The sequence below is a fragment of the Poecilia formosa genome, unplaced genomic scaffold (assembly GCF_000485575.1).
Source record: "Poecilia formosa unplaced genomic scaffold, Poecilia_formosa-5.1.2 Scaffold70, whole genome shotgun sequence".
Classification (NCBI taxonomy): Eukaryota; Metazoa; Chordata; class Actinopteri; order Cyprinodontiformes; family Poeciliidae; genus Poecilia; species Poecilia formosa.
Window position 1 is genome coordinate 269,130 of NW_006800009.1, and position 25,920 is coordinate 295,049.

At 39.1% G+C, this 25,920-nt stretch overlaps 1 protein-coding gene across 5 annotated transcripts in view; it reads left to right on the forward strand.

Annotated features, from left to right (window-relative positions):
- The window catches only part of myo16 (myosin XVI), a 109,780-nt gene that overhangs the window by 58,079 nt on the left and 25,781 nt on the right, over positions 1–25,920 (forward strand). For all 5 annotated transcript variants that reach the window (XR_001662563.1, XM_016673109.1, XM_007555361.2 and 2 more), the window contains exons 14-27: positions 886–991; positions 1,745–1,862; positions 3,263–3,410; positions 3,516–3,633; positions 6,569–6,686; positions 7,401–7,472; positions 9,904–10,045; positions 10,634–10,706; positions 15,351–15,503; positions 15,965–16,165; positions 17,962–18,037; positions 20,708–20,904; positions 22,472–22,552; positions 23,812–24,017. Coding sequence is in view for 4 of the 5 variants with exons in the window: in XM_016673109.1 (XP_016528595.1) it covers positions 886–991; positions 1,745–1,862; positions 3,263–3,410; positions 3,516–3,633; positions 6,569–6,686; positions 7,401–7,472; positions 9,904–10,045; positions 10,634–10,706; positions 15,351–15,503; positions 15,965–16,165; positions 17,962–18,037; positions 20,708–20,904; positions 22,472–22,552; positions 23,812–24,017 (1,809 nt within the window). In the remaining variant the exon portion in view is untranslated. The remainder of the gene's footprint in view (positions 1–885; positions 992–1,744; positions 1,863–3,262; positions 3,411–3,515; positions 3,634–6,568; positions 6,687–7,400; positions 7,473–9,903; positions 10,046–10,633; positions 10,707–15,350; positions 15,504–15,964; positions 16,166–17,961; positions 18,038–20,707; positions 20,905–22,471; positions 22,553–23,811; positions 24,018–25,920) is intronic.

Genomic DNA, 25,920 nt, shown 5'->3' on the forward strand with positions numbered 1-25,920 from the left:
AATATAAAGTGTCGTACAAAGGTTTTTCACTTGAAAATTTGCACAAACGTTGCACAAAATTTGCAAAACCAGTTTTCATGTTACATTCTCAATTGGATACAAGTGTGGACTTTGCCTGGGTCATTCCTGAGTGTGCTTTTATCTAGTTAGTTTGATTGTAATACTAGCTTCATGTTTTCAATTTCTCGTGAACCTATAATTGACTTTCTTCCAGAATTCCCCCCTCACCTCCCTTGTTTAACAGTATCAATCTCACCATCAACTCTGACAAGTTGAAGTCCCAGCTGAAGATAAACATTGGTGCGCATGGTGTTTACCGGGTGCCGTGCCATGTGCTTTTCGTAAAACATAGTGTTTAGCATGTCACCCCGAAAATGCTCTACTTGTTCATCCTGATAGTTTATGTGGAAGCCCCGTCTTTGCAGGTTTAGAGCTTTTTCGCTTTTTGGTGATAAATTGAGCAGTGATTCAATAAGGGATTCAAAACTTGGTATCCTGTTTTATAACTTAACCCTGCATTTAACTTCTCCACAACTTTATCCATGATATATTTGCTGTGTTCCTGGGTCTTCATTATGCTTTTTGTCCACTAATGGTTTCTAACAAACATCTGAGGTTTTCACTGAACAGCTCGATTTATTCTCATATCAAATAGCACATCTGAAGAGTTTTTATTGAATTGTATTTCATTCAGGGCTTTTTAAAAATATTCAGTCTCTTTCACAATCAAGCACTGCTTTGTGTTGAACTTTCACATAAGAATTAGTCTCCACAATTATGGAAGTTTTAATGTTACTCATTGTGGGGGAATTCAAAGGCTATAAATACTTTTGCACAACACAGTGTGAAAGACTAACTGAAGACTGTCTGTTTCTATCTTTTCAGTGGCGAGAGTGGTTCTGGGAAAACTGAGGCATGTAAGCACATCGTGAGACACTTGACAGCTCGCTCCGGCCCCAAAGGCTTTGGGTTAGAGCCCAGAATGAAACGCGTAAGTCTGAATGCGTCTGTCTGCGAGATGTTTGTCAAATTCTGCACTTCAAAGATCCAGCGGGTAAAGAGGGGTCCTCTGTAGATGTGCATGATTTAGGAACATGCAACAACGCCGTGTCCTTGAAATGACTTTTGGATCTCAAATCAGATTTCGCTTTTTTCTTTTCCGTAAATCTCTCTGACAAACTCATAAATCCCCCAGTGCCCCCTGCCTGCCCACTTTGCTTGCATACAGTGATGTTAGCCAGTGTTTCACTTACAGATATTTGCTTGTTAGATTTTGAGCACTTTTTGATTGTGCATTAATCATTTCCTAAAGTGGTTTGAACATAAAACAAAACGTGCTACATGTTTCACATTGCTATAGCTGCTTAACAGTGAAGACATTAATCCTTACGGTCAACACTAACCACATAATTTAAAAAAAATGTTTCTAGTTGTAGAAATTTAGATTCACAGCGCAGCATTCTGCTTTTGCTCGGAGACTGATTTAAAATACTGTAATCAGTGAGTGCTCTTTTCTGATGAAGTCATTGTTAAGTAGGCAATATCTGGGTCAACCTTTCATTCTGGGACATGAAATGATGCGACTCGAATCATAGATTTGCACTGACATCTAGTGGTTCAAAAGAAGACTTTCCTTGTTCCCTGTGACAAAGATGTTTTCTTTTCTGCATCATGTGTTATGCTTTATTTCTCATTGAAAGATAATGCAAACCTTAACATGAACTGTTTGGTTTTGTATATACAGGTAAACTGTATTCTGGAAGCTTTTGGCCATGCAAAAACCCCAAGAAACAGCAGCTCAAGCCGTTTTATCAAGTTGCTAACGATCCAGTTCTGTGAAAAAGAAAAGACAATACTGCGAGGTAATGCAGTGTGCACATCTGGCTGTAAATGAAATTGAATTATTAATAAATTCAATGCCTTTATTGTTATATTTGGATATGCATAAGATATTTACCAGTCATGTTAAATTTCATTAAGTTTATATACTTTGATGTTAGTTCTTCTGAAGATTTTTATAAGCCTCTCTTTAAAGTATGTTTTATTCTTTATATTTATTATTGTTAATATTATTGAGTTGTTATAAGATTGCAGTTTTCTGTGAAACACCATCAGAACATAGTGTGTAATTGTAAAATGAAAGGAAACTTACACATTGCTTACTTGCAAATTATAATTTGCAGTTTGCCGCAAGAAATGCACTTTTAGAGGGGAGATAAGTCCTAGTCAAAGGCCAGACTTGATCTAGTAGAAGATCTATTACAAGACTTGAAAATTAATCAACTCTGATCTGGAGAAGCAGGGCAAAGTGTTCAGTCTTAGGATGAGAAAAGCTAAGAAACAAACTTTTGAAAACCTGATACAGATTTTTTTTTTTTATTTAAATGTGTATTATTTTGATTTCATTTCACATAATAGGATACTTTCTTGTTTTGGTTTTTTTGTTTCACAAATGATTTAAATCAAGTGAATTGGCATCCCAACACACTTATCGTGGAAAAGTTTAAGATAAGATGAGATATTCCTTTATTAATCCCACTACATTTACATTACCATTTACATTGTTACAGCAGTATAAAGGACAGAGCAGAACCAATATCAAAATCTATATCTACACAGTAAAATCAGGTGAATATAGAAAGTAGTGAAACAGTATTGTTTGAAATATAAATAAATAAATTCCAGGTTTATTGCCTATAGTAAAGAGTAGTGAACTACTGAGAGCAGCAGGTGTTGTACAGTCTGACGGCGGCTGGAAGGAAAGACCTACCCTACGGTATCTTTCCTTCACGCACTTAGGGTGCCGCAGCTGGCACTGAAGGAGCTGCTCAGTGCTGTCAGAGAGAGGTGCATGGGTTGGGACGGGTACTGCAGCTTGCGCTGGAGCTTGGTCCTCATTCTCCTGTCTGCCACCACCTCCACTGGGTCAACAAGACACCCCAGGTGGATTTCCTGAGGAAATCCAGCTCTGAATTCCTGAGTTCACGAGTATAGATACCTGTTCACAGCTTTAAACAGGTTACTAGCTTTGAGCCACCACAAGGAGGCAGTAAAAGCTAAAGAATAGCTTCATGGCGATTTGATTTAATTCCTAATTTGTTTTTTTTGTTTTTTTGCTTTGTTTTCAACATTTTATATCCGTAAATTTAATTTTATGATACCTGCCATTAAATATATACTAAAAAGGTAGTAATGTCAAGCTTTTTATCAATAATGATTTAAGTTTTTTGTACTGACTTGAATACCGTGTGTTCTGTTTAAGCCCACATTTACACCTACATGCTGGAGAAGACCCGTCTAGTTCACCTGCCGCCTCAGCAACAAAACTTTCGAATCTTCTATCTGATGGCTGAGGGCCTTTCCCCCGAGGACAAGACTGCACTTTATCTCAATAATGTCTTGGCTCATAGGTTTGTTGTTGTGCAATAGAAATACTGAATTATTGAATTTTGCATTTGGAGTTTGCTGATTGATGCGTGCGTTATTGTTTCTTCCTTCCATCTTCCTGTCACCAGGTATCTTACTGGTGCAACTCCAGGAGACAGCCCTCCTGTCGCCCTGGCTTCTGCCCAGAGCAGGGAGCATCTGGCTGCAGTCAAACAAGCCCTGCGCGCCCTGGGCTTCAACAAACAGGTCACTGAGCTGCATGTTCGGTTTGGTCAGATGTTGTAGGCGTACGGTTAAGTTGTAAAATTCACACACCCTGAAGAGATAAAAGTATCTCACTCTTGTACCTCCATAAAATAGAACATCATTACAAAGTGAATTTATTTCTGTCCTTCATCTCACACGCATGTGGTATAGTCTTCAAGCCTCTGTTTTTGTGAATTATTTTGTTACTGCTAATAAAAATCCAAAATGCAGTTTTTAAAAAAAAAAAAAAAAAGATATATCTTTTTTTTAACACCAATAAAGATGAATTTTAATACAAAAACTTTGTATCCCTATGTATCATATGCTGTCCTTGCTGTCCTTTCAGTGCAGCTGCTTTCCCTGTTGCATGTGCTCCTTTTTTCTAAGCCACTTTTTCCTTCCACTAAATTTTCTACCAACATGCTATGCAGCATTTGGTGTCTTAGCATCACAGCACAAAGTCTTTTTTATCAACTTTTTTTGGCTTACTATCCTGTCTGAGGGGTTTCTGGTTGACATCTGTTAAGTCCGTGGACTATAAGTCATTAAAGAAATTACTTCACTGTTAATATTCAATGAATCTCAATGCTGTATGAGTTTTACTATTCAAATTGAACTACTGAAATTAAAAAGCTTTTAAATTTTATTCAAATTTATTTGAATAAATTTGAATACTGTCTTTTTTTTTTTTTTTTCTAGATCCAACAGAGCTTGTTTCTTAGTCCAGGAGGCATAAGGTTGCTCAAATTCAAAATGGCTTTTGGTCAATTTGTCCAGTCAGATAATTTAAACTTTTAAACAGATCTTTGACATATGCTATGTGAAATAAATTCATTCAGCAAACACAACTTAAAAGCTGACAGATGAGAGGACACTCAAAACCTCCAAAGCTTCAAGGCACCTCATGCACAAAGTACTTAATCAAGCATCTAATCGAAGATCTGAAAAGTGGCTTTAAATGCAAATAAAACTGTACGAAGTGTGCCTTTAGTGTGCACCACTAGCTGTGTTCCCAAACCATTTTCAGGTTCTATTCTTAAATATCCATTTAGCATTTATCAGTAGTGGGTGACCATCATCTCACCTTTTAATCCAGCAGCAGCAAATGCATGTGGGCATAAGGGATGGAGGAATACAGTGGCTGCTGCTGCTGGTGGTGGTGTTATCAGAGGACACTACCATCCAACTGGATAAGACTGCAAGGTAGAGAAAAAAGGGGGGTGGGGAGTGTTAGTGGAAGTGATCGACCACCCATTGGTCTCTGTCTAAGCTCTCATCAACGGACGACTCCCAATCTAGACCCAAGGGTCAGTCGTCATTAACGTTCCTTATATCACTGCTTTGCTTTGCTTTGCTTTCCCTTTCTCTTTCTCTTCATCTTCGCCGTGCACATGAAGGGAAAGGGAAGGTGGGAGTCGCTCTGTGTATAGAGTGTCAGACAGAGACTAATGCCCGTGTTTATCTCTGAGATATCAGCTCCAATATCCTGCCCTGAGAGGGCGCACACGCAGACACACACTCACGCACGTTCACCAGCAGCACACACCCTCCGACGCAGACATCCCCCCGCTCAGAGAATCAGAGGCAACTGCAAAGTGGGGTTTTCCATGAGGCGTCCTCTGTTGAAGGGCACAGAGTGAGGAACGTTGTGACAGGAGAGAAAGAAAGCAGACTCTCTTGTTTTTGCAAAATTGCAACATGTCATGTTGCAGCAGTTGTTTTTCTCCTTTTGTTCCTGTTTCAAGAAATTTAACAGCATTGCTTGTTCTCCCCCCCCTCCCCCCACACCTTGTTGTTTCAAATCATTTGACAAATTTTAATATCAAAATAAATAAAAATTCCAGTTTTCAAATAACATTTAAAAAAAGGTTTATAAAACAACCTGCCTCTATGTAAGGTAATTGTTTACATTATGAATTAACAGTGATTAATCAAAATTCTGGGTTCAATTACCCAAGCCATGCCCAGGCACTGCTTGATCTTTTAAAAGAAATAAATCAATAAATAAAAATCTGTATAACAGCATAAAGGAGGTTTAAACGTCTTAAAATTCAGCACAACACTCCTCAACATTGACAAATGTACAACCCCCCCGAAAAATCTAGGTCTTTTGATCGTCTGGAAAAGTTGATAATTTTTTTTGCAAAGCTTTGGGACATCAGTCAGATCCAGTGAATTACTGCAGTACACAAATCCCAAAACATGGAAAAATGGAAAACCTTTCTAGGAGTTTCTGGAGAAATGACTCCAAATGTGCATCGATAACTCATTCAGGATGCCTCAAAGGAAACTAGAACAACAACCTGAGCACTGATGGTCTTAGTTGTCCCAGTTAGGTCAGTGTTTATGATTAAACAACAAGACGGAGCCAAAATGGCAACCATGCAAATGTTCCAAGTTCAAAACCATTGCTGAACAAAAAAAAAAAAACAATCCCAAGTCACAAAGTCCCATCCGAAAAAACACAACCAGTTTTTACATTGGACTTATTAGGATAGCTTTTTCCCCCTTTATCTTTCTATATCCATTGTTTCTTAAAAACACTGGAGACTATAATTTCCTTCATGATTTGTAGCTCTGCCTATGTGCTTAAATAGAGGGAAACTGGTCTTCTGCACTTGTTTCTGAAAACATATTAAAATCATTACAGCTTTAATGATTTTCTAGAAAACAAATGAGTTTTTCTGATGTTTTTTTAATCATAATGTTCAACATGATATCAAAAACCATTTAAAAACTTTTTTGGTGTAGTGCACAGGAAGAAAATCTTCAAAATGTAGCAATAGTTTTTCAAACCTTTTTTTGCTAAATAAATATGTTTAATAGTAATACTGACTCTAAAATATAAAAAAAGCTAAATGTACTCTCTTTCTTTTTCATTTATTTTCCCTGATTTTTTTCTAATTACATACTTGCTCCCTTTTTTCTCATCCAGGAAGTTGACTCTGTGTTCACGCTGCTTTCTGCTGTTCTCCATATTGGGGACCTATGTTTCACTGCCCTGACAGACGCTAACTCAGCCTTCCCTTCTGACCTGCAGCTGCTGGAGAGAGGTCAGTGCCTCCGTCACAACTACGCCCTCATCTTTACAGCCACATTTTTACTGAAAACGAGGAGGGTGGAGCCCGTCATGCTCCCACATCGTCTTTATCCCGTCCTCATTGCCTATCTCTCGCTTTTCCCCCAGAATGTCTGATTTAGAAATAGCTAAGAGCTAGACGGTCACATGTCTGGCAACCAGCAACAAACAGTCTGAAAGAGCAAGTCTGAGGCACACTCCACTCTGTTGGAGTCACAGTTTTCCCCTTTTTTTTCCTGCTTTATTTTCTCATTCTGCACTCATTCCATGTGCTCCTGCGACCCCCGACCCTTTGCAAAGTGGTAAACAACAGCGTCAGTGGCCAGGCGGGAAAGAGCCGGTCGTTGTCAGGGAGATGTGAAGTCATGGCTGGTGATGTCAGGAAAGGGTTTCTGGGTTTGCCATCACCTGTTTGTGCTGCTTGTTTATGGATTCTGCTCACAAGTCCAGCGGTGACTAATCCCTGCCAGCTCTTCCCATCAGTTGAGCGGGCATCAGCTGTGGCAGAGTTCAGCTTGTTGTGTTGTCAGCGTGACGTCATCGTCAGACCACACCGGGCTCTGGGAGGTCATCAGCATCGCCTTTCAGATACTCCATTATTATTTAATGCTGTTATTTTTCAGGTTTTCATCACGTTGTTTACTCCGATGTCTGATGTTTCTCTGTCGGTCTCTCTTTCTCTTCCCAGTTGCTGGACTCCTGCAGGTGTCCGCTAATGATTTAAGCACTGCCCTCACTTCTGACGTTCAGTATATTAAAGGTATTGACCCATCAACCTTCACCACTGCTTTATACTGGTTTTTATTCTTCTGACTACTGAAGAAATCATACGTCTTTAACCTAGTTTGTTTCCTGTAGTTTCAGCTCTGCCTGCTTCCCTCTGATTAACCAGGTGGTCTTGCTTAAGTTAATCCAAGCTAAAACTTATTTATATCCTCCTGGCTGATTTAGATTCAAAGTTGCATATTAGCTTAACCAACATGTTTCTTCTGCCTGGAAGTATTAAGGATACTTTGTAGTGAGTTAAAGTAATCTTTTTTTTTCTGCATAAGCCATCATTTTTGGCCTAAATGTGTCTCATTAGGTTTATAAAAACCTTTAATGTAAATGAGAATATTGAAATACTCATCACAGAATCTGAAACTGCAGCCTTTTGCAACTTTGCCATGGAACCGATAGATTTGGCTGCCTTACTGATCTTGTGTAGTGCCAATTTGTGATACTGTACGAATTCGCCAGTTTCTGGTAATGTATGAATTACAGATGTCCCAATTAAAGATCATTTGTGCATGATCCTGATCTGAATCATTTAGGATGCTTAGTTCCAGTTTGATACTTAATTGAAAGAGCAACTTTCTTACATTCTAGACTAACATGAGCATGTCTACTCTGGTTTTACAGAACAAATTGATAATTTTACTTGTTTGATATTTCAGTGCCGTCTCATTTAATCATATTCGGACAAATCTCAGAAAAGATTGTCTTCTGCTTCAGAAACATAGCATTCATTTGGCTGTGAATCTGTTATTTAGTTGCTCTCTACACGTTTTTTTTTTCCCCCTTTGCAGAACAGTTGGCGTGACACTGACAAATGGAAAGCTGCAGTGCTTAATACGGCCTCTTACAATTTTAATATCCTAGTAAAGATGGGAAAACACTTAGATTAATAAGGAAAACCAGGATTTATTGGATGAACAAGATAATCTGCATCGCCTGTAATACAGTTTTGTAATATGAGCTTTAGAAACTGACTGTGCTAAACATGCCCACTTGGTTCAATGGGGATACAACTGGCAAAAAAAGCACCTATCGGAGTTTTAAGCTTCTGATTCTTTACTCGGGATTCGATCTGGACTTCCCTAGTATGAATGTTTAAAGATCATAACACAAACACTATGAAAACCCCTTTTATGCTGAGGAAACTCTCTTTTTTTTTTTTTTAAGCTCTTAAATCCACTAACCGGTGTTGAACATCTCCTGGAATGTTCCAGGGTATCCATTACAGATGGATCATCATAGTGATCGATACATTTTTGGGTGGGGTCTCTGTGAACGATTCACGTCTTTCCAATGATGTGGACATTTTGCTGTAAGAGAACAGTTAAAACACAGTTTGATTTGTTTGTAAAATGTCAAGGTAGGTGGTAAGTGTTAAAATAACATACATAGGACCCAGAATGATGCTAAGATAATCTAGTAGAATCAGATTTATTGGGCTAGCATGCACAAGCAATGAATTTGAGTTGGGTTTCATGCACTCACAGCGTGCATCCATGAAGTATAAAAATACTGTAGAGGAGCCTGCTTAATCGCCTTAACTGTGAGTCACCATGTTCTGACCAATTGGTGTGCATACCTCAGATATTAAGTGAAATAAATGTTTTTAACCTTTTGTCAAGTAATAAAAGTGTTTATATTGTTTACATAAAGACGTCTAAGGTAGAAGATCATATTTAATAGGAGTTGTTTGTTTTTCCTTAAAGCTAGAGGCCCAGGGCACAGTGTACTTTATTACATACTAATGTGAAATACTGTTGACGTAGTTACGCTGTAAACACAACAGAAAATTAGATCACAAACATTCATGTTTGTCTGATTTATCAGCTGAATCATTTTCTCTCAAAAACAACCAAGTAAAATTATTTCCAGTGCTGTGCATTCTCCCGCCTCCCGAGAGTCAGTTTTTATTTTTACTTTACTGGGAACTGATTCATTTACATAATCCATCACTTGCAAATTTCGCAAACTAATTTTTATGTTTCACATAATTCTTTTCATACGTTGATGTCTTCTGACAGTCGACACGTCGCACCGTGGATCATTTATTGTGAAGCGTTTGTGATCCCATCTGTCCGAATTGATGTCTTTGTTCTTTTTCTATGTTCACAAAGACACTATCTAAATGATCTGTAAAAAAAAAAAAAAGCCAATCTAATTTGCATATGTGTTTGTATATATTTAAAGCAAAATACAAAAACCACATTGATGAAAGAAAAAAGATTACAATATAGGTATTTCCAAAGCACCATAAGACGGATACTCATTTTATTCAAACTCAACGTCTACTCAATGCCACATGCAACAAACAACCTTTTTGTGTATTGTGAACATATGCATCCTTATTTTAAAAGAATTTGCAGAATATGACCCAGTTTTTTGTTTTTTTTTTTGGTTTGTTTTGTTTTGTTCAGGTGACGTGATCACTAGACGTCACACTGTAGAGATGGCAGAGCAGTACAGGGACCAGCTTGCTAAATCCATCTACGGGCGACTCTTCTACTATCTGGTCAACAGCATCAACGACTATCTTCAAGGACAGGATGACAGCATCGGGTTTGTGTTATGTGTGTTTTTACTCACAATCACAAAAATAAATAAATCCCAGGCTGTTGGCTCCCTTGTGTCTAAATTCCTATCACTGACGTATATAGCTGTGATTGCAAACAAATAGTCACATTTCCAAGGCCCCTGAAGTACCGTAGGCTTCATTGTGGCGTGAACATTCGTCATAGTTTATGAATGCGCCATGAAGAAATTTAACAGACACACTCAAGGTCCACGATGCTTGGAGGTCTTACAAAAACACACTAAAAAACAAAACAGCACAAGGTGGAGGTCATGGGATCTCTGACGTTAATGTTGTTGAGCGTTATCACACCCTGAAAGAAAACCCACAGCGCATCTTCTGGAATGTGTTTGTGCTTTGCCTTGTTTACGCACATACCGCTAAATATAATAAATTTGTCAACCACGCATTCATGGCACTCCCTTTTTGTCAGATGTTGCTGCACATACACCCTCACAGGCTTTACTGCTGGGGTAGCATCGCACCAGGCTCATACCGATCCTAGAAATTAAATCCACTGCTTTAATGAATGTGCTTTGTGTGTTTTTTCTTATTGCTCGACTTATTACTTCCAGCGATCCCGCCATGGAAATTGGAATCCTGGACATGTTTGGGTTTGAAGAATTTCAAAGAAATGAATTTGAACAGGTGAGACCGGGTTGTCCCTTTTTAGGATTTCGCAATTCAAAAATTAATATTGTGTAACTCTCGCCCTTAAATAGAATCCCTCTGGCTTTTCTGAGCTGAAGGAGGATTTGTGATCTTGTAATTTTAGTCAAATTGTTGAAATAGTTGGAGCTCTTATCTGTTTAAGGCTGGAATTTTTGCATGTGTAATTGTAATGAATGAGCTGAGGTCTGCGGCTGACTGTGGCGTGATTTTCAACTGTCCTCAAATGAACTGATGTCGGCCACAAAGACTGACTGTGTGCTACACGTAGGCTGCAGTGTCCCTCCTTCTCTCTCTCTCTCTCTCTCTCTCTTTCTCTCTCTCTCTCAGCATGAGTTAGAAGACAGAAACCATGTTTTTAGAAAAATATTTTGTCCAAGAATTAACACATAACAGTAAAAAAAAAAACAAAAAAAACACAATTACTTTTTGCAAAAACACACAATTTCAGTGACCATAGCAAACCACAACAGAATAAAAAAAAAAAAACATTTCCTTGAACTTAAAGGTTAAAAAAAGGATAAAGCAGCTCAAGAAGTTCTTAATTTAAGGTGATGCTAAACATAAGTTTGCTTTATATTTTCTCTCCTTGCCAAATATTATTTTTGTACTTTGTAAGAAAAAGTATAAATACCCCCAAAATAAAAATAAAAAATACTATAGCATTTCAAAGAATGCAATAGTACAACATAAAACATGGGAAATGCAGTTTATTTATTTCAGATATGAAAAAAAAAATCCCAGTTATCTGGGCAATTTCAAAGTTTTAAACTGCAGATATAAATTTAATCCTATTCTATTTGCTCCTTAAGAATTATAAATAAGAAGACGTAATTTCCTAGGATTTAACCTAGAAAAGCCCCTACTGATTTCCTAGGTGTGCTCCCTTACAAATAAAAGTGCAGTCTTTACATTTTATGGTATTTATTTTTTTTGGTGCAGAAAAACAGAACATGGGTCACATCTTTTATGCATTTTATCGAACAAAAACAAAACAGTAGACTGTAGGGCCCACTACTGGTGCTGGATCCTGTGGCTGAGGATCCCTGACTTAGGACTCAGAACTGATCAAATTTGCCTTGTCTGTCTGCAACACTTTCTCCAAAGCTTTATCTGAGTCGTTCACCAAGAGACACCAGAGTTTCCCTCCTCGTGCTTGAAGCTGAATAGAGAGCTGCTTCTGTGACAAACTACTGCATCATGGGTGCACAAAGGAGCATTATCGCAGATCCTTCCTCTGAGCATCTGTTACATTTTGTAACTATAACCACGCTCCAGGCGGCTCTCCCTCGATATTCTGTACAGTGCTCTGGTGAATCTGGGCAGCGGCTCTCTGATTCAGTGGGATGAGCCAACATGGTGACAACAACAGGGATAAACTGTCAGATCCTCAAAATGCAACTTGGACTTTGTTTCCAGATACTGTCAGAGTTTTTGAGCATAAAGCTGCCGGATCACAAGCGTCAAATCGCAGGATGACTGATCCTGATAAAACTCAGTTGGATGGATGAAAAAGAACCCGACTTGTCACATGCTGCACATTATTCTATTAGTCTTTGCAGAACTCCTTTGGCAAATTACTTACACCATCCAGCCAGCCATCCATCCATCCATTTTCTGCCGCTTATCCGGGATCGGGTCGTGGGGGCAGCAGCTTCAGAAGGGAGGCCCAGACTTCCCTCTCCCCAGCCACTTCTTCCAGCTCCTCCGGGGGAACCCCAAGGCGTTCCCAGGCCAGCCGAGAGACATAGTCCCTCCAGCGTGTCCTGGGTCTTCCTCGGGGCCTCCTCCCGGTGGGACGTGCCCGGAACACCTCGCCAGGGAGGCGTCCCGGGAAATTACTTACACATTTTTTACTATTTAAACTACCTGGCATTCCCCACCTATTTCCTTATCTTGTATATTCTTGAAAAAAAACTGTCTGTTAGGACAGCCTATATAGTTTTGTGTATTTTTGGGGGGGCTTATTCTGAATAAGAAGCTCTACCTATTGTGTTTGTGTGCGACTGTAGTTCATAACTCTCAACTGACTAAGTGCTTATTGCGTCTATTCAAAGCTCACTCTCCTCCACCCCCTGTGGAGCAGCCTGTTTCTTCCAGCTTTTACCAAAGGCAGTCAGTGTTTGTCTTTGCTCCTGAACCCTCGTGTGACAGTGGTGTTTTTGTCTGCGTGGCAGAAGGATAAGTGGCTTTCCTTATCTGGATGCTCTCCAATCCAAGCGGAAGTGAGGGGCTTGCACAACCCTTTACTTCAGGTCAAAGAAAGAGCCAGATTAATTGAGATATATGGGAGGCAGACAAAAGAAATGAAATTAGAGAAATTATCTGTAGCAGTTTAAAACTCTTAATTCAGATCCACCTCTTGATACCACCACACATTATGAGACACTTGCCAGAGGAGAAAAAGGGAGGAGCAACGTTTGGAACAACAAATACGAGGCTCACTTACTGTAGATATGACACATAAATGACATACAAGCTCTGACATGTTTATACACTCATGCACACGCAAACAGAAACTCACAAACACAGAACCCATGTGTGGCATGACCAGAGTTATTAGACCTCGTTAATTAGAACTGTTTGTTGGTCTGTGTTGTACCTGTTCAGCACTTTGCTAATGAGCTAACTCAATCAACCACCTGCTGAGACTAAGCTTTTAATGGGCTGGACTCACTGGGAGATAAACAATAGACGAGAAGAAAGAAAACAAAAACACAACTATGACCTTCTGCTCCAAGAAACGTTACACCTGCTTCTCGGAGTATGATGAAGGAACCCAAAGTTTGGCTCATGGCAACGTGGTTGCAGTGTTATGACTCTGAGAGGTGAATAAAAAATCATTAGCTTTTCAAAAGTGTCTTTTAGACCCAAAGTTCTCAAACGATTGTACTGTCGCAACCTAATTAACATCCGGAAAAGGAGTTGTTGAAGCAAATTGATCTTTGCTTTTAATAAACTGCAAAAAAAAAGAAGTGCAGTGCAAATCGAGCACCAAGAACAATCGCTAACTTAATAGCATTCCTCTGAGATCAGAATGCAAATCTGGGAATGACCTGAAACCCAATTTAACCGTGTTCCTGTTACTAGCCAGATAATTGGTGGGTAATGTGGATTATTACTGCTTGCAGTGACAAGCTATCTCTGTTTGCTCTAACTAATAATGAAATACTTTAACTAAGAATGCTTTTCTTTGCACTCTGTGCTTTTAGTTTCAGATATAGATCCTCAGAAGCAGAAATAGATGACCTTTGACAGAATTTATTTCAACATTCAGCAGCCATATTGGTATTTGAAGATGGGATTGGTGAGAATCGTCCAATTTTATCAGGGGACTTCCTGTCTGATCTAAATGTTTTTGCTATTGAGTGAAAACAGAGGGCATATTAAAACTATGCCCCTCTAACCAAACAAACAGCTCCCAATATATAAGACCTAAATTTTTGTTTCTCATTCATTTTCTCTTTTTGAGAAAAAAAAACACAACAAGCCTATATGTGTCCATTTAATTTGTTACTGCTGTCATAAAATGTCTTCCAGTAGTATGGTAATTGGAAACCTTAGCATTTGCCGAGCTGGTTGGACTTGTAATAAAACACCTGAGAACTATAGTTTAGTGTGGCTGTTGCTATTTTCCCCCCATAAATTCATTTCATGTCAACATGTAACCAAGTTCATTTAAAAATAAAATTAACGACTGTGTCATTATGTTCTATTTTTCTACCAATGCGTCACCTGTAATTTTAGAATGTGATCTATTAAACCTGTTGATAATAGTTATTTCCCAATGCTCTACATGTCAGAATCATAATTTTGCCAAAGCATTGTATTTCCAAACACCACTTATCCTGTACCTGCATGTAGCTCTTAATGTGCTTATTATAATATAATAAAACAGAGATAATCGGTTTTCAGTAATGGGTCATGTTTTTATTTGCATGTTCAAACTTGAACATGACTGCAAAAAAATTAAGGCATTAGTCCTCTTAATGGAAAGGAAAACATTTCTCAGTTGCACTAAAGTATTATGAGCTCATCTTCAGACTGCAATGCTCTATGCTTAATTTATAAATGAAAACAAGTATTCAGAGTGGCTCCTGGTAAAGATGTGTTCCTTCAGCAACTTTAATTCTCAACAATGTATAATTGGCACAAGAAGAAAATCCCACACAAAGCTGATCTTTTGAAGCCTAAAAGAAATGGTTTGGTGTTTCCATCCCCATTTGTCTTAACATTGATTTATAATTAAATTATACACAATAAAACTTTGTAAAAAAAAAAAAAAAGCTTAAGTTACATACACTGCAGTGACGTGACACATGAGTTGTTATTTCCATAGGAAAGATTTCAGCAGCTCACTTTGTCTTTGAGATGGTGGAACAGCTGACAGCTCCTTGGTGTGTTCACAATCCACACTGTGGCCCCTTTTAATGGCTAATTTCACATTGGCTGTGTTACATGAGTAGTCACTTTACTTCTGGCCCATTGACTGCCACAGCAGGTTATGTTTGAGATTGTATTTGTTCCTTTGTTTGCTTTCAAAACATTGAGCAGCCTGTCTCTGAGGAACTACACTGCGTGGGCTGAGAGACGTGTTTACCGTGTTCTCTGTGTGCATTCCAGCTGTGCGTGAACATGATCAACCAACGGCTGAGGCTGTACGTCTCTGAGGTGCTCTTCCAGCAGGAGCAGGCTGAGTGTCTGCAGGAGGGCATCACCATGGAGATCCCCGTCTCTGGCAACAGCCACGTCGCCGTGCTGGACTTCTTCCTTCAGGTTGCATTTTCATCTGGTTTTGACCAGCCTGCTCCAGTTTGGTCCCCCTTCACATGACGCAAGACCTCAGAACCCCAAGTCACATGTTCAAATCCAGTGTTTCATAACCACAGAAAGTGACGTTTCCCTGCCAGGTTTCAAAAATGTAATAGTTTTTTTGTTGTTGTTTTTTTAATATGGTTATAATATTTGGAAAAACTTATAAAAATAAACTACCATATAATAGGCACATCCCAGGTTAATTTCTGGCTATTCATATCGATATCCACATCGACCCAAAAGAACCACTGAAACAAAGAGTGGCACTGAATCTGATTTGTGTCGGACGGGGGGTAGATGGGGGCTCTTTTCTACAGGGATCAATAGAAATGTCAGAAGGAATAATGCATTACTGGAATCAAATGGGCTTTGCAAATATGACCAACATAAATAACGAGAGCATATGTTTGTTCCTACTCCAGAGGCCTCAGGGACTGCTGTGTGTGCTGGATGAAGAGAGCCAGAGCTTACGGCCTGCAGAGCAAACCCTTTACAAGAGGCTGTCTGCCCAGCTGGACTCCATTTCAATTTGTGGGCTTTCACTCACCACGAAGGACGGCAACGGCAACCCCCCTCCCAAAGACCAGGGCCCGGCCTTCACTGTCAGCCACTATGCAGGAGAGGTCTGTCTGTTTTAATGAAAAATGTCCACACTAGTCAGTCGTAGCATCATTATGACCACTGATCTGTCTGCGTAACTTTGAGTTCAGCTAAGAAAACCTGTCGTTTAACATTTGTCTTCTAACTTTAGTTAATAAAACAATATTTGACTTTGAGAACAATGTAGGAATTACTCAAAGGACAGGTCCTGTAAACCTTTTTAGCTGGAAAATATAGGATCTAATATTAGTCTTGTGGTGACAATGATATGGCGAAAAAATGTCCACATTCTAAAATAGACACTTTAGAGAAAATTTATTAAAATGGTAAAAATAGAAGAAAAATCCAGCTTCTTGATGTGGTTGCTAGGAAACGTTGTGGCAGATAAAAATCCCTACTGGGGAATTCATCGCCAGTCGTCTCTGCTGTCGTCTTCACCACGAGGTCTGTGTGGAGTGCATTTTAACATCAAAGGGAGGCACCAAGCATACATAAAAAAAAAGGAAAATGGCGAGAATACAAGTTCAAGTGGAGAAACAATAACATGGAGACTGACTCTGTAAGCAAGCACTTTCAGATCCAAAATTCAAATCTGTTGTAAACAGCAGCAATTTTAATTGCGATCCCGTTAAATTTCACTGAGGAAATCCTAGATCCATTCTGTCGGATATCTTATGCTATGAGAAACCTGAAATAATAAGTTGTCAATGTCAAGAGAAGAACTGACATCAGGTTTTATCTTAGAAGAAATAGATCCACTCGCACAATATTCTTTGTATAAAGTTGTTGTTTCTTAAAGGGGGTTATTATTTATTTTCCAGGAACATTGTGCCATTTGATATCACAATCAAGTAGCTATATTACCTAATATTGCTATTAAAATTCTGTCTTGAAATAAATTTTTGATGTCACATCTGACACATTGATATTGTGCTCTGTCTCTTTAAGAAGCTTATTCTCTTTCCTACTCCCCCATTCAGCTCTTCACTCCTAGGAGTGTTGGACTGAGAATTAGTTTGTATGATGAAGCTCAGGAGACTCACAGCTCCACCAGATGTTTGCTAATTGCTGCTGCTGCTGCTAGTCTGAAGGAGCTGAGTGGGGGAAGTGCAGGGAAGAAGTGCTCTGTGAGGAAAAAATTCTGAGGAGGAGCTTTATAGAAATAGGTGGTGCTTTGCAAGAGAGCAAGCTTTTATGTCACTGCCTGGAGAAATTCAAGGGTTTTCATTCAGGAAAGAATCAAAGCAACACTCCAGGTATGATGAGGGAATAACATTATAACATGATAGGAAGCTCGAAAAGGTTGATTTTTACGTAAATCAACTTTTAAAATAATATTTTGAATCAAAATATGATAATATAATAGCTCATTAGACATCATTATTGCTTAATAGACATATTCCCCATTCACCAATAAAAGTATTTCTAATTGAACATAGCAGGAACTACTACTTATTTCTGATACTGTAGTTGGTGCCTTTATACAAAAAAAACAACAATATTTCAATTTAGACTAAGTAAAACTGCTTCTACTAACAGATCAAAAGACTCATGCAAAGATCTATTGCGCATCTCTTTCAATCAAGGTTCAGCATGTTTTCCCACTTCTCTCCGTCCCATTTCCTGTCAGGTAACCATGAACAAAGGCAACTAATAGCACAAAATAAAATAAAATGGGATAAAATACAATGCAATACAATATATAAAATACAATGCAATACAATATATAAAGTATAAAAAAAAGTTGCATGTCTTTTTATGTTGCAAAAAGTTTTATAATGTTAAAAAATGTCATTGTACGGTGTGTTTTCCCTGATAGGTTTCATATGACCTCACTGGATCTCTGAGCAAAAACAAGGACTCCTTCCCTCAGAATCTCCTGCTTACAATGAAAAGTAAGTACCCAATACATAATGAGCATATGAGCAGAATGTGGCGTCAGAGCTTAAGCGAACACAAAGATGCACTCATGTTTAAAATTGCAGAACACAAACCCAGCCCTTGTCTTGGTGTAGTTATATTTCTATGTGTGTGCTTTAGCCCATATGCAGCAGACACCGTCTGTGTGTATATTGTCTAAATAAGCTGCCAGATGTCGGGTGTTGTGGCTCGCAGGACACAGGCAGCCGTTGTGTGACTGCCAGCTTAGTCTTGCGTCCAGCAACCTAATTGCTATAATTTCCATGATGGGGCTAATCTTCTAAAGGCTAGCCCTTCACTCATGCTTGGCTGGTATTCCTCTGTCTGACAAGTCAATGCAACGTTGCCTTTTATCCACATACAGCCATAAACTTGGACTGCCCTTCAGAACAAAGACTGGGGTGTGTGTTTGTGCTTCCCTATGATGTTCTACACATTAACGTTTTATTCTTTTTAGCATTGGTGAACTAACCTTAGAAGCATACATGATCTGGTGCAACACAATGCGAGGCACCTTTAACAGGATCAAGAGTAGATCATGAGATCGTAGAGAGGTCAATCCTGGATCTAGAGGACAAGTTCAGAGTAAATCTTTTCAAGGATAAAACGCTCCTGTTATGCGTAAACAAAATGTTTTCCTTTCCGAGTAAAACATAAAAAGAATGTCAAGGCCAAGTCGATTGAAAATGAATTCAGTTTTTCTTGAATTTGAAAGAATTTATTTTGTTCACAGCATGTTGCAGTCCACATAGTCCTGGTTTTTAAAGGACCTCCGGCATTAAAAGGATGCTGACTTTGTTCATTGCCTGTACCTGCTAATACTTGTAGGGTCACAGGGCGGGTTGGTGCCTATCTCAAGTAGTCAATGGGTGACAGGGTACACCCTGTACAAGTCACTAGTAAATCATGGAGACACACAAGACAAAGAACCATGCAAGCACGAACTCAAACTTAAAGACAATTTAGAGATCAGTAACCTAACAATGTTTTTTTGGACTGTGGGCAGAAGCCAGAGCACCCAGAGAGCACCCACACACTCACAGGGAGAACATGAAAATCCCATCCAGTTCTACTAACTGTGCAACTGCGCAGCTAACCAACATATGTATTTTAATACATTAAGAGCAAACTTAATGTATTAAAACATTAAGTTTTAATGCATTAAAACTTGTTGTTCAAAAAAACATTTTTGAAGAATGAAGTCCTAAAATAAGTTGTGTTGCATCCCACAAGTCTCTGAGCTAGAACCGCTTTGGTTTTCAATCTATGCCTTTTCCATGCAATTATCATCAAGAATGTAAACGAGATGGCCAATCTGTAATTCTTTTACATTTAAGCCAGACATAATTTTTAATAAAAGACTCTAAGATATTAGAAATAACCTGTCTTGGGTGATTGCTTTGGGTACCATTACATTAGCTCTCAATTCATTTTCTGAAAACCTTTGAATCATACTTGAGCTGGATCTGTCTTTCAGTTTTCCTCTCAATTAAGTCCCCAGAGTAGCTCACTCTTACCTATATAATAGTTCAGAAATAGAAACAATTCTCTCTTTGAGGTATTCCAAGAAACTGCTCCATGCCTCTGCCTTCACCTTTAGACTAGATTATTGTAATTAGACATTGTGAGCGTATCCAGTCATCTCGGTGAATACCTTGTAGCTTGTTCAAAACACTTCTGCCAGAGTACTGACTGTTGTTCAGCAAAGGCGGATCACATTTTTCCTACCTTGGCTTTCATACACTGGCTGCCTGTACAGTTTAGAATGACATGTAAAATCCTGCTGCTTAGCTGTAAAGCCCTACCTGGCTATGCACTGACCTGCCCCAAAAATCTCACCTCTCTTCTAAATATTCTCATTCTCTTTGGTGATGATTTTCAACATATTGAGGTTGGAAGACCTGCTTTTTGTCCCTTAAACTCAGAAAAATTAAAAGATTAAGCCATCCAATCTAAATCTGTAGGGATATGAATAACTTTGACCTCAAAAACTTCTGTATAAATAACATATGATTCATTTACTGACTGATTTCTTTATGCAAATAATAGGAAAATACCACCATGCTCAGTTCTAGCATATTAAACATATACATTAACTTGATTATGCAATTATTTAAATGTGTTGTCAACCAAATACCCAAATTCACCATGTTGGTATTTATTATAACAAAATTACATTAAACTTAGCAAAACCTACATACGTATAATGAATGTAAAATACCACACATTTAAGAGGAAGTACTTTCTTTCTACCTTAGTGAGGTGGTTCTGCTGGTACCTGCAATAATTCACTACTCTGCCACTTTCTTTTTTCCATCTTTTTTCCCTGAATCTTTCAGATGAGAGCTCCTCTTCCTACGTTCGCACACATGTTGTTTGGCTCTCTAAATGAGCTCATTGTTGTACAGAGCTCCATGTGTTGCAGAATGACACACTCCACCCACTTTGTCGTCTTACGGATTGTTTACATGCGAACTTTACTATTACTCCACCTTTTGTCCCTCTTTTCTTCCGCTGTTAAATCCTTTCATATGTTTTTTTTTTCACCCCTCCCCACTTCTTGTTCTTCCCCACCTCCTTTCTCAACCAATGCTGTTGCTTATTCTGCACTGATTTTTTCCTGTATCTTGCTTTGTGCCCTGCAGCCAGTGAGAGTGTGTTACTGCAGCAGCTCTTCCAGTCAAAGCTGACTCAGACTGGTTCTCTGGTGCCAGCTGTCCAGGGTCGCATTGGCCTGAGAGGGACTAAAGTGGCCTTGATGGTCCAGAGGGTGCCATCAGCCTCCTCTGTCAATGCCACTTGTATCCCCCAGCAGCCTCGGAGGTACCATGATCTTACCAAGGTAATGTCGTTCATAGTTTGGAGCTGCAGACTGCAGTACCTCATTCCAACTTCAACACATATGAAAGAATCCTTCAGATTTTACGGCGATAGGTTTTAGTCAAGAATGTGTTAACAGGGGCAATATTTCACATCAAACAGGAAGCAGCTTTTCTTTTTTTTTTTTTTTTTTCTGTCAAGCAACTGATAATCAATGGAAAAAACAGGAAGAGTATTTTTGGTAAGACTCTTGTCTAATTTAAGCTACTTCCCACCCCACGTCTAAATATAAACCTCTGGGAATTGGATTTTGTGTGTGTGTGTGGTGTGTGTGTGTGTGTCCACAGGCATTCATGAGATAAAACCCTTTCCCAAGAATTCATGCAGAGATAAAGTATGGGTTTAGGCGTCTGTAGACTTTTCAGGACATTAAAAAAAAGACATCAAATAAATATCTGTTTTAACCAGCTAAATATTTCATTTACAGGTGCTAGTATCTTTGGAAACAGCAGTTGTGCGCATAATGCGAGTGAAAAGGCTGTCAGGTTGTGTAACCTCCAGGACTCATGTCTGCTTCCTCTGTGGCTTATTATCTTTCTAGATCAAATGGTTATATAAGACACATTTTGCCCCCCTGACCTATCCTAGCAGCCTTAAACGTTGCTGTGCTAATGTGTACAATACCATCATGCAACAATATAGTTCAGCGCCGATATTAACAAACACACACATGGTTAATAAGTTTTGAACTTCCAATGACTGTACAGCACTACAATAACTTCTCAAAAACATAAACTTGATGTGAAAATGTGCATTTATTATGACTTTTTGCTAAGATGTACATGATCACAGAGTCTCAAGCATATCTGCTCATACTCATGAATATTTAGTTAAAAGTTACTTTAGTAAGTTGCATAGAACAACAACCTTTTGTATACATTGTGAAGCGTCTAGTTGAATATTCAATCATTTTTCTTGGGAGAATTAGTGGAGTTAATTTAAATTGGTTTGTTTCCCAGCATAGAGTTTAATATTAAAAATTTGTTTATAAAAGGCGTTCCATTAGCGTAATTAATGCTAGCCATTTTTTTCTGTTCCAAAATAGTTTGAGATTGATGAGCTGGTAAAACAGCCAACTGAGTTTGAGATACAAATATTAATGAGTACATAACGTCATTGCATAGATGAGTAATTTTGACTCTCCATGTAGTTTGGAGAAAATCAACAAAAACTTTAAATTTGTGCATCCAGCTCTTGTTTTCTGAATTCGATGGTTTGCGTTGTAGATCTATTCCAAGCTGAAAAGAAAACAATAATTCAAATCCATCATCCACATGCCAAAAATAACTATGACATTCATGGCTGTGATGGATACTTGAAAACATCTGGGCACAGATGTTTTCAAAAGCAAGTACGGAGACAATTTAATCTGGGAACAAATGCCTTAAATAGCTTGATAAACTATTTTCTTTAGATTAAGATGGGAAAGTATTTTAATGTTTGCTGAAACCCTTCTGTGATCTTCTGTGTCCTCTTGAGGCTTAGCTCTTTCAGATATAATTTTTTTTCTTATTTCATTCTACCTACAGATCCTGAAGAAAAAAGGTTCAAGTTCTTTCCTCCAACGACTTGAGCGTTGTGGGCCGGTCACAGCAGCTGTCCAGCTGAGGGTACAAGAAACTCCTGTTTCTTTATGATAATAACTTAAATCTGCTCTCTGCACCTTCCTCAAACATGCAGGATTCTTAGATAGTTAATTTCACCAAATGTATTTCCAGTTAGCAGCAAGCATCTGGATCAAATTTTGAATCATTACAACCCTGTTGTTTGTTACCAAACTGGGATTTAATTCAGAGATTATCTCACGTCAGTGCATTCGTCACAATAGTCCTGCCAATCTTTGCAACAATGCAGCCCTAAGTGTAGGGTGCTCATAACTTTTTTTTTTTTAAAAGCAACAACAATATTCAGTTTGCAGCGAGCAGCTCTGTCTGTGCTGGTGACGCAAGGAGGCTGAGACGTGGCTCAGAGAAGCAGTGCCTTTGGTCTGAATGAAACCACTGTGTTGCACAATCAGAGTTGTGGACCTGCGGTCGACGAGTCCCCTCCGGGAATGGCAGGGAAGGAGAGAGTGGGCTGAAAAATGATGCTGTACCAAGCCAAACATGAAGCCCTCTTCATGAATGAATGAACAATGAACAACAGCCACTGTGTTCTGTGGGCCTGTGTTTCTACATATGTGTGACATATGTGTGTGTGTGTGGGTATGGGTGTGTTTCTGAGGAGCAATGTGGCTTTTAAACATGACGGGTGAGGTGCTGGGTATTGTACCTGAAGTTCCTGGGTGATGTCAGTTTGAGGTGTAGCAAAATACAGTAAGTGTTTACACACAGACGCCTATGATCTTAGATGCATCATCTTGAAGTTGAGGATTTGAAGAAAAGCTCATGTTTCTCACCTTTGGAAGGAACAGGGAGTTATTGTTGTTGCTTTGTTCTTCTGCTTCCTTCAGAGGCAAGATGTACACCCAAAAATCAGACAATGTTGTCTCCGCCACAATGTGGTGTTGCTTGCTCAATGCAAATGAATCAAAACACATCAGAAAATCCATCCATCCATCCATTTTCTTACACCTGTGTCCCTAGTGAGACTGGGAGGGGGTGCTGGTGCCTGTCTCTAGCAAGACATTTCGGGCGAGAGGCGGGGCACACCCTGGACAAGTCGCCAGTCTGTCGCAGGGCAACACAGAGAGACAGGACAAACAACCACACACTCATACCTCGGGAGAAATTAGAGAGACCAATTAAACCTGACCGTCATGTTTTTGGACTGTGGGAGGAAGCTGGTGTACCCAAAGAGATCAGAGAGTCCTTTGTCCCATTACATGAAATTTTGTGTTAAATCAACTTCCTCTTCTTTCCTTTTTCAGAACTCACTGTCAGAGATTATGAGTAAACTGCAGACTTGCACACCCCACTTTGTAGAGTGTGTGCGCCCCAACTCTAGCGGTCAGCCAGCCAGCTTTGACAGCTTCCACGTCTCTACCCAACTGCAGTACATCGGAGTGCTTGACATGGTGCGCATGATACGTTACGGATACCCTGTCCGCCTGTCCTTCTCAACGTTCCTCAGCAGGTCAGTGCTGGAATGCTTCAAAGATTTTTTTTTTCTACTTTTTCACATTTTGTGATGTTACAACCACAAACTACATGTTTTATTATGATGTTATGTGATAGACCCACACAAAGTTAAAGGAAAAGAAACCATGTTTTCTGCATTTTTTTTTTGCAAGTAAAATCCTAAAATGCGCCCTGAGTGAACATTTTGTAAAGAAAGCATTTGCCACAAATAGAGCAGCAGGAAATTATGGAAGGCATGTTTGAACTGTAATTTTCAAGTCTTGCCACTTTGGGTCTACATTTTGAGTCAACCATTCATTTAGTTAATGTTGACTGGATAGACTTGTTGTCCTGCCAATGTGCCTAATGTTTTTTGCAGCCTTTTACATGCTTTATTCCATAATTGTCATGTATTGAGTTCCCTTCATCTTCTACTAAATTGTGACCCGCTCTCCTTGACCAGTCTGTTAATTTAGTCCTCAAAGGTCATTGTCCTGCAACTTTTAGGTGTCTGCTTCTGCACACCTGTCTCCAATATTGGCTCATTTGCAGAGAGGTCTGTAGAGCTCGACTGCATGCTAGTAAGACAGTTTAGCCCAGTGGTGCCCACAGTCGGTCCTCGAGGGCCGGCATCCTGCATGTTTTAGTTCTCTCCCTGGTTTAACGCACCTGGATTCAATAATGGTTCATTAGAAGGCCAAAGAAGAACATTGACATGCTGAGGAGGTTGTTACTACTGCAGGAGAGAACTAAAACATGCAGGACGGCCCTCGAGGACCGACTTTGGACTCGACTGGTTTAGCCATTTAATTCAAGTGTGTAGGACAGGGGACATATCTGGTCCTTGATGACTGGAGATAAAGACAATTAGTTTAGGTGGATGGCCATGTCTTGGTAGTTTCCTGTTTTGTCTCACTGTCATCATGTAACATTTCATTTTTGCTGACCAGCTCTGCACTACTTCCAGTTGGTCTATGTTATGCTTTGCGATGTATCCTCAAAGCACACTGTCCTACAACTTTTCTTTAAAGAGTTTTTCATTTATTCCAAAAGCTCTTTAAAATTATGGAATGCTTTTTCCTGGTTCTTCTTTTGTATGTCGCATTTCTCATACTCAGAGACTAGAAATTCACATCGGGTCACTTTGATCTCGGTCATGTTTAGTGAGACAGGTCCAGCAAAATGAAATTGCAGCAGCATTTGCTTCCACCACACTTGAATCCGGACCACATGCTCACATGTGAACAGCCACAATAAAAAGTCAGAGCAACCCTTTTAATTAAGGTGCAGTTTGACTTTGAATGTCTCTTTTTGGCTATTATGGGAGACCGCTTTTGCTGATGAAAGTCACTGAAACATTTTTCCCAAGTCAGCCTGACACTTGAGCATTAAAGCACCCGGTTGTCTGTAAGGTCGCTTTGTCCTGTCTTTGAGTTTTTGGTATTGTGACTCCCCATCAGCTCCCTGTTCATACTTTTGTTTTGTTCTTCCTACCCAGGAAGAAAAAGAAAGATCTCGTGTACTACAAATAATTAATTTTCTATCCTTTTATGTTCTCTGGTTTTCATCTCTTTTGTTCAAAATCAGCTGAAAATATACCATCTGTCTTTCATTTTTATCTTTTCTTGTATATTCATTTTGCTGTTTTTGTAGGGGTTTTTTAAATAAAGTAGCAGGATTCTACATTAGCACTTCTTTTTTGTTGCTCTCTTACCCAATTTCTTAACTTCTTTAATTTTCTTCTCTTTCTGTCTCTCATTTTGGAGATAAAGGGATTAGGAGGAACAATCCTGCCAGATAATAAAGGATGACAAAGCTGGTCGCATGACCCCCATATCCTCTCACCAAAACTTTCCATTCCTGTGCTGAAAATATCACATCATCACGCGCGCACACACGCACACACACGCACACGCACA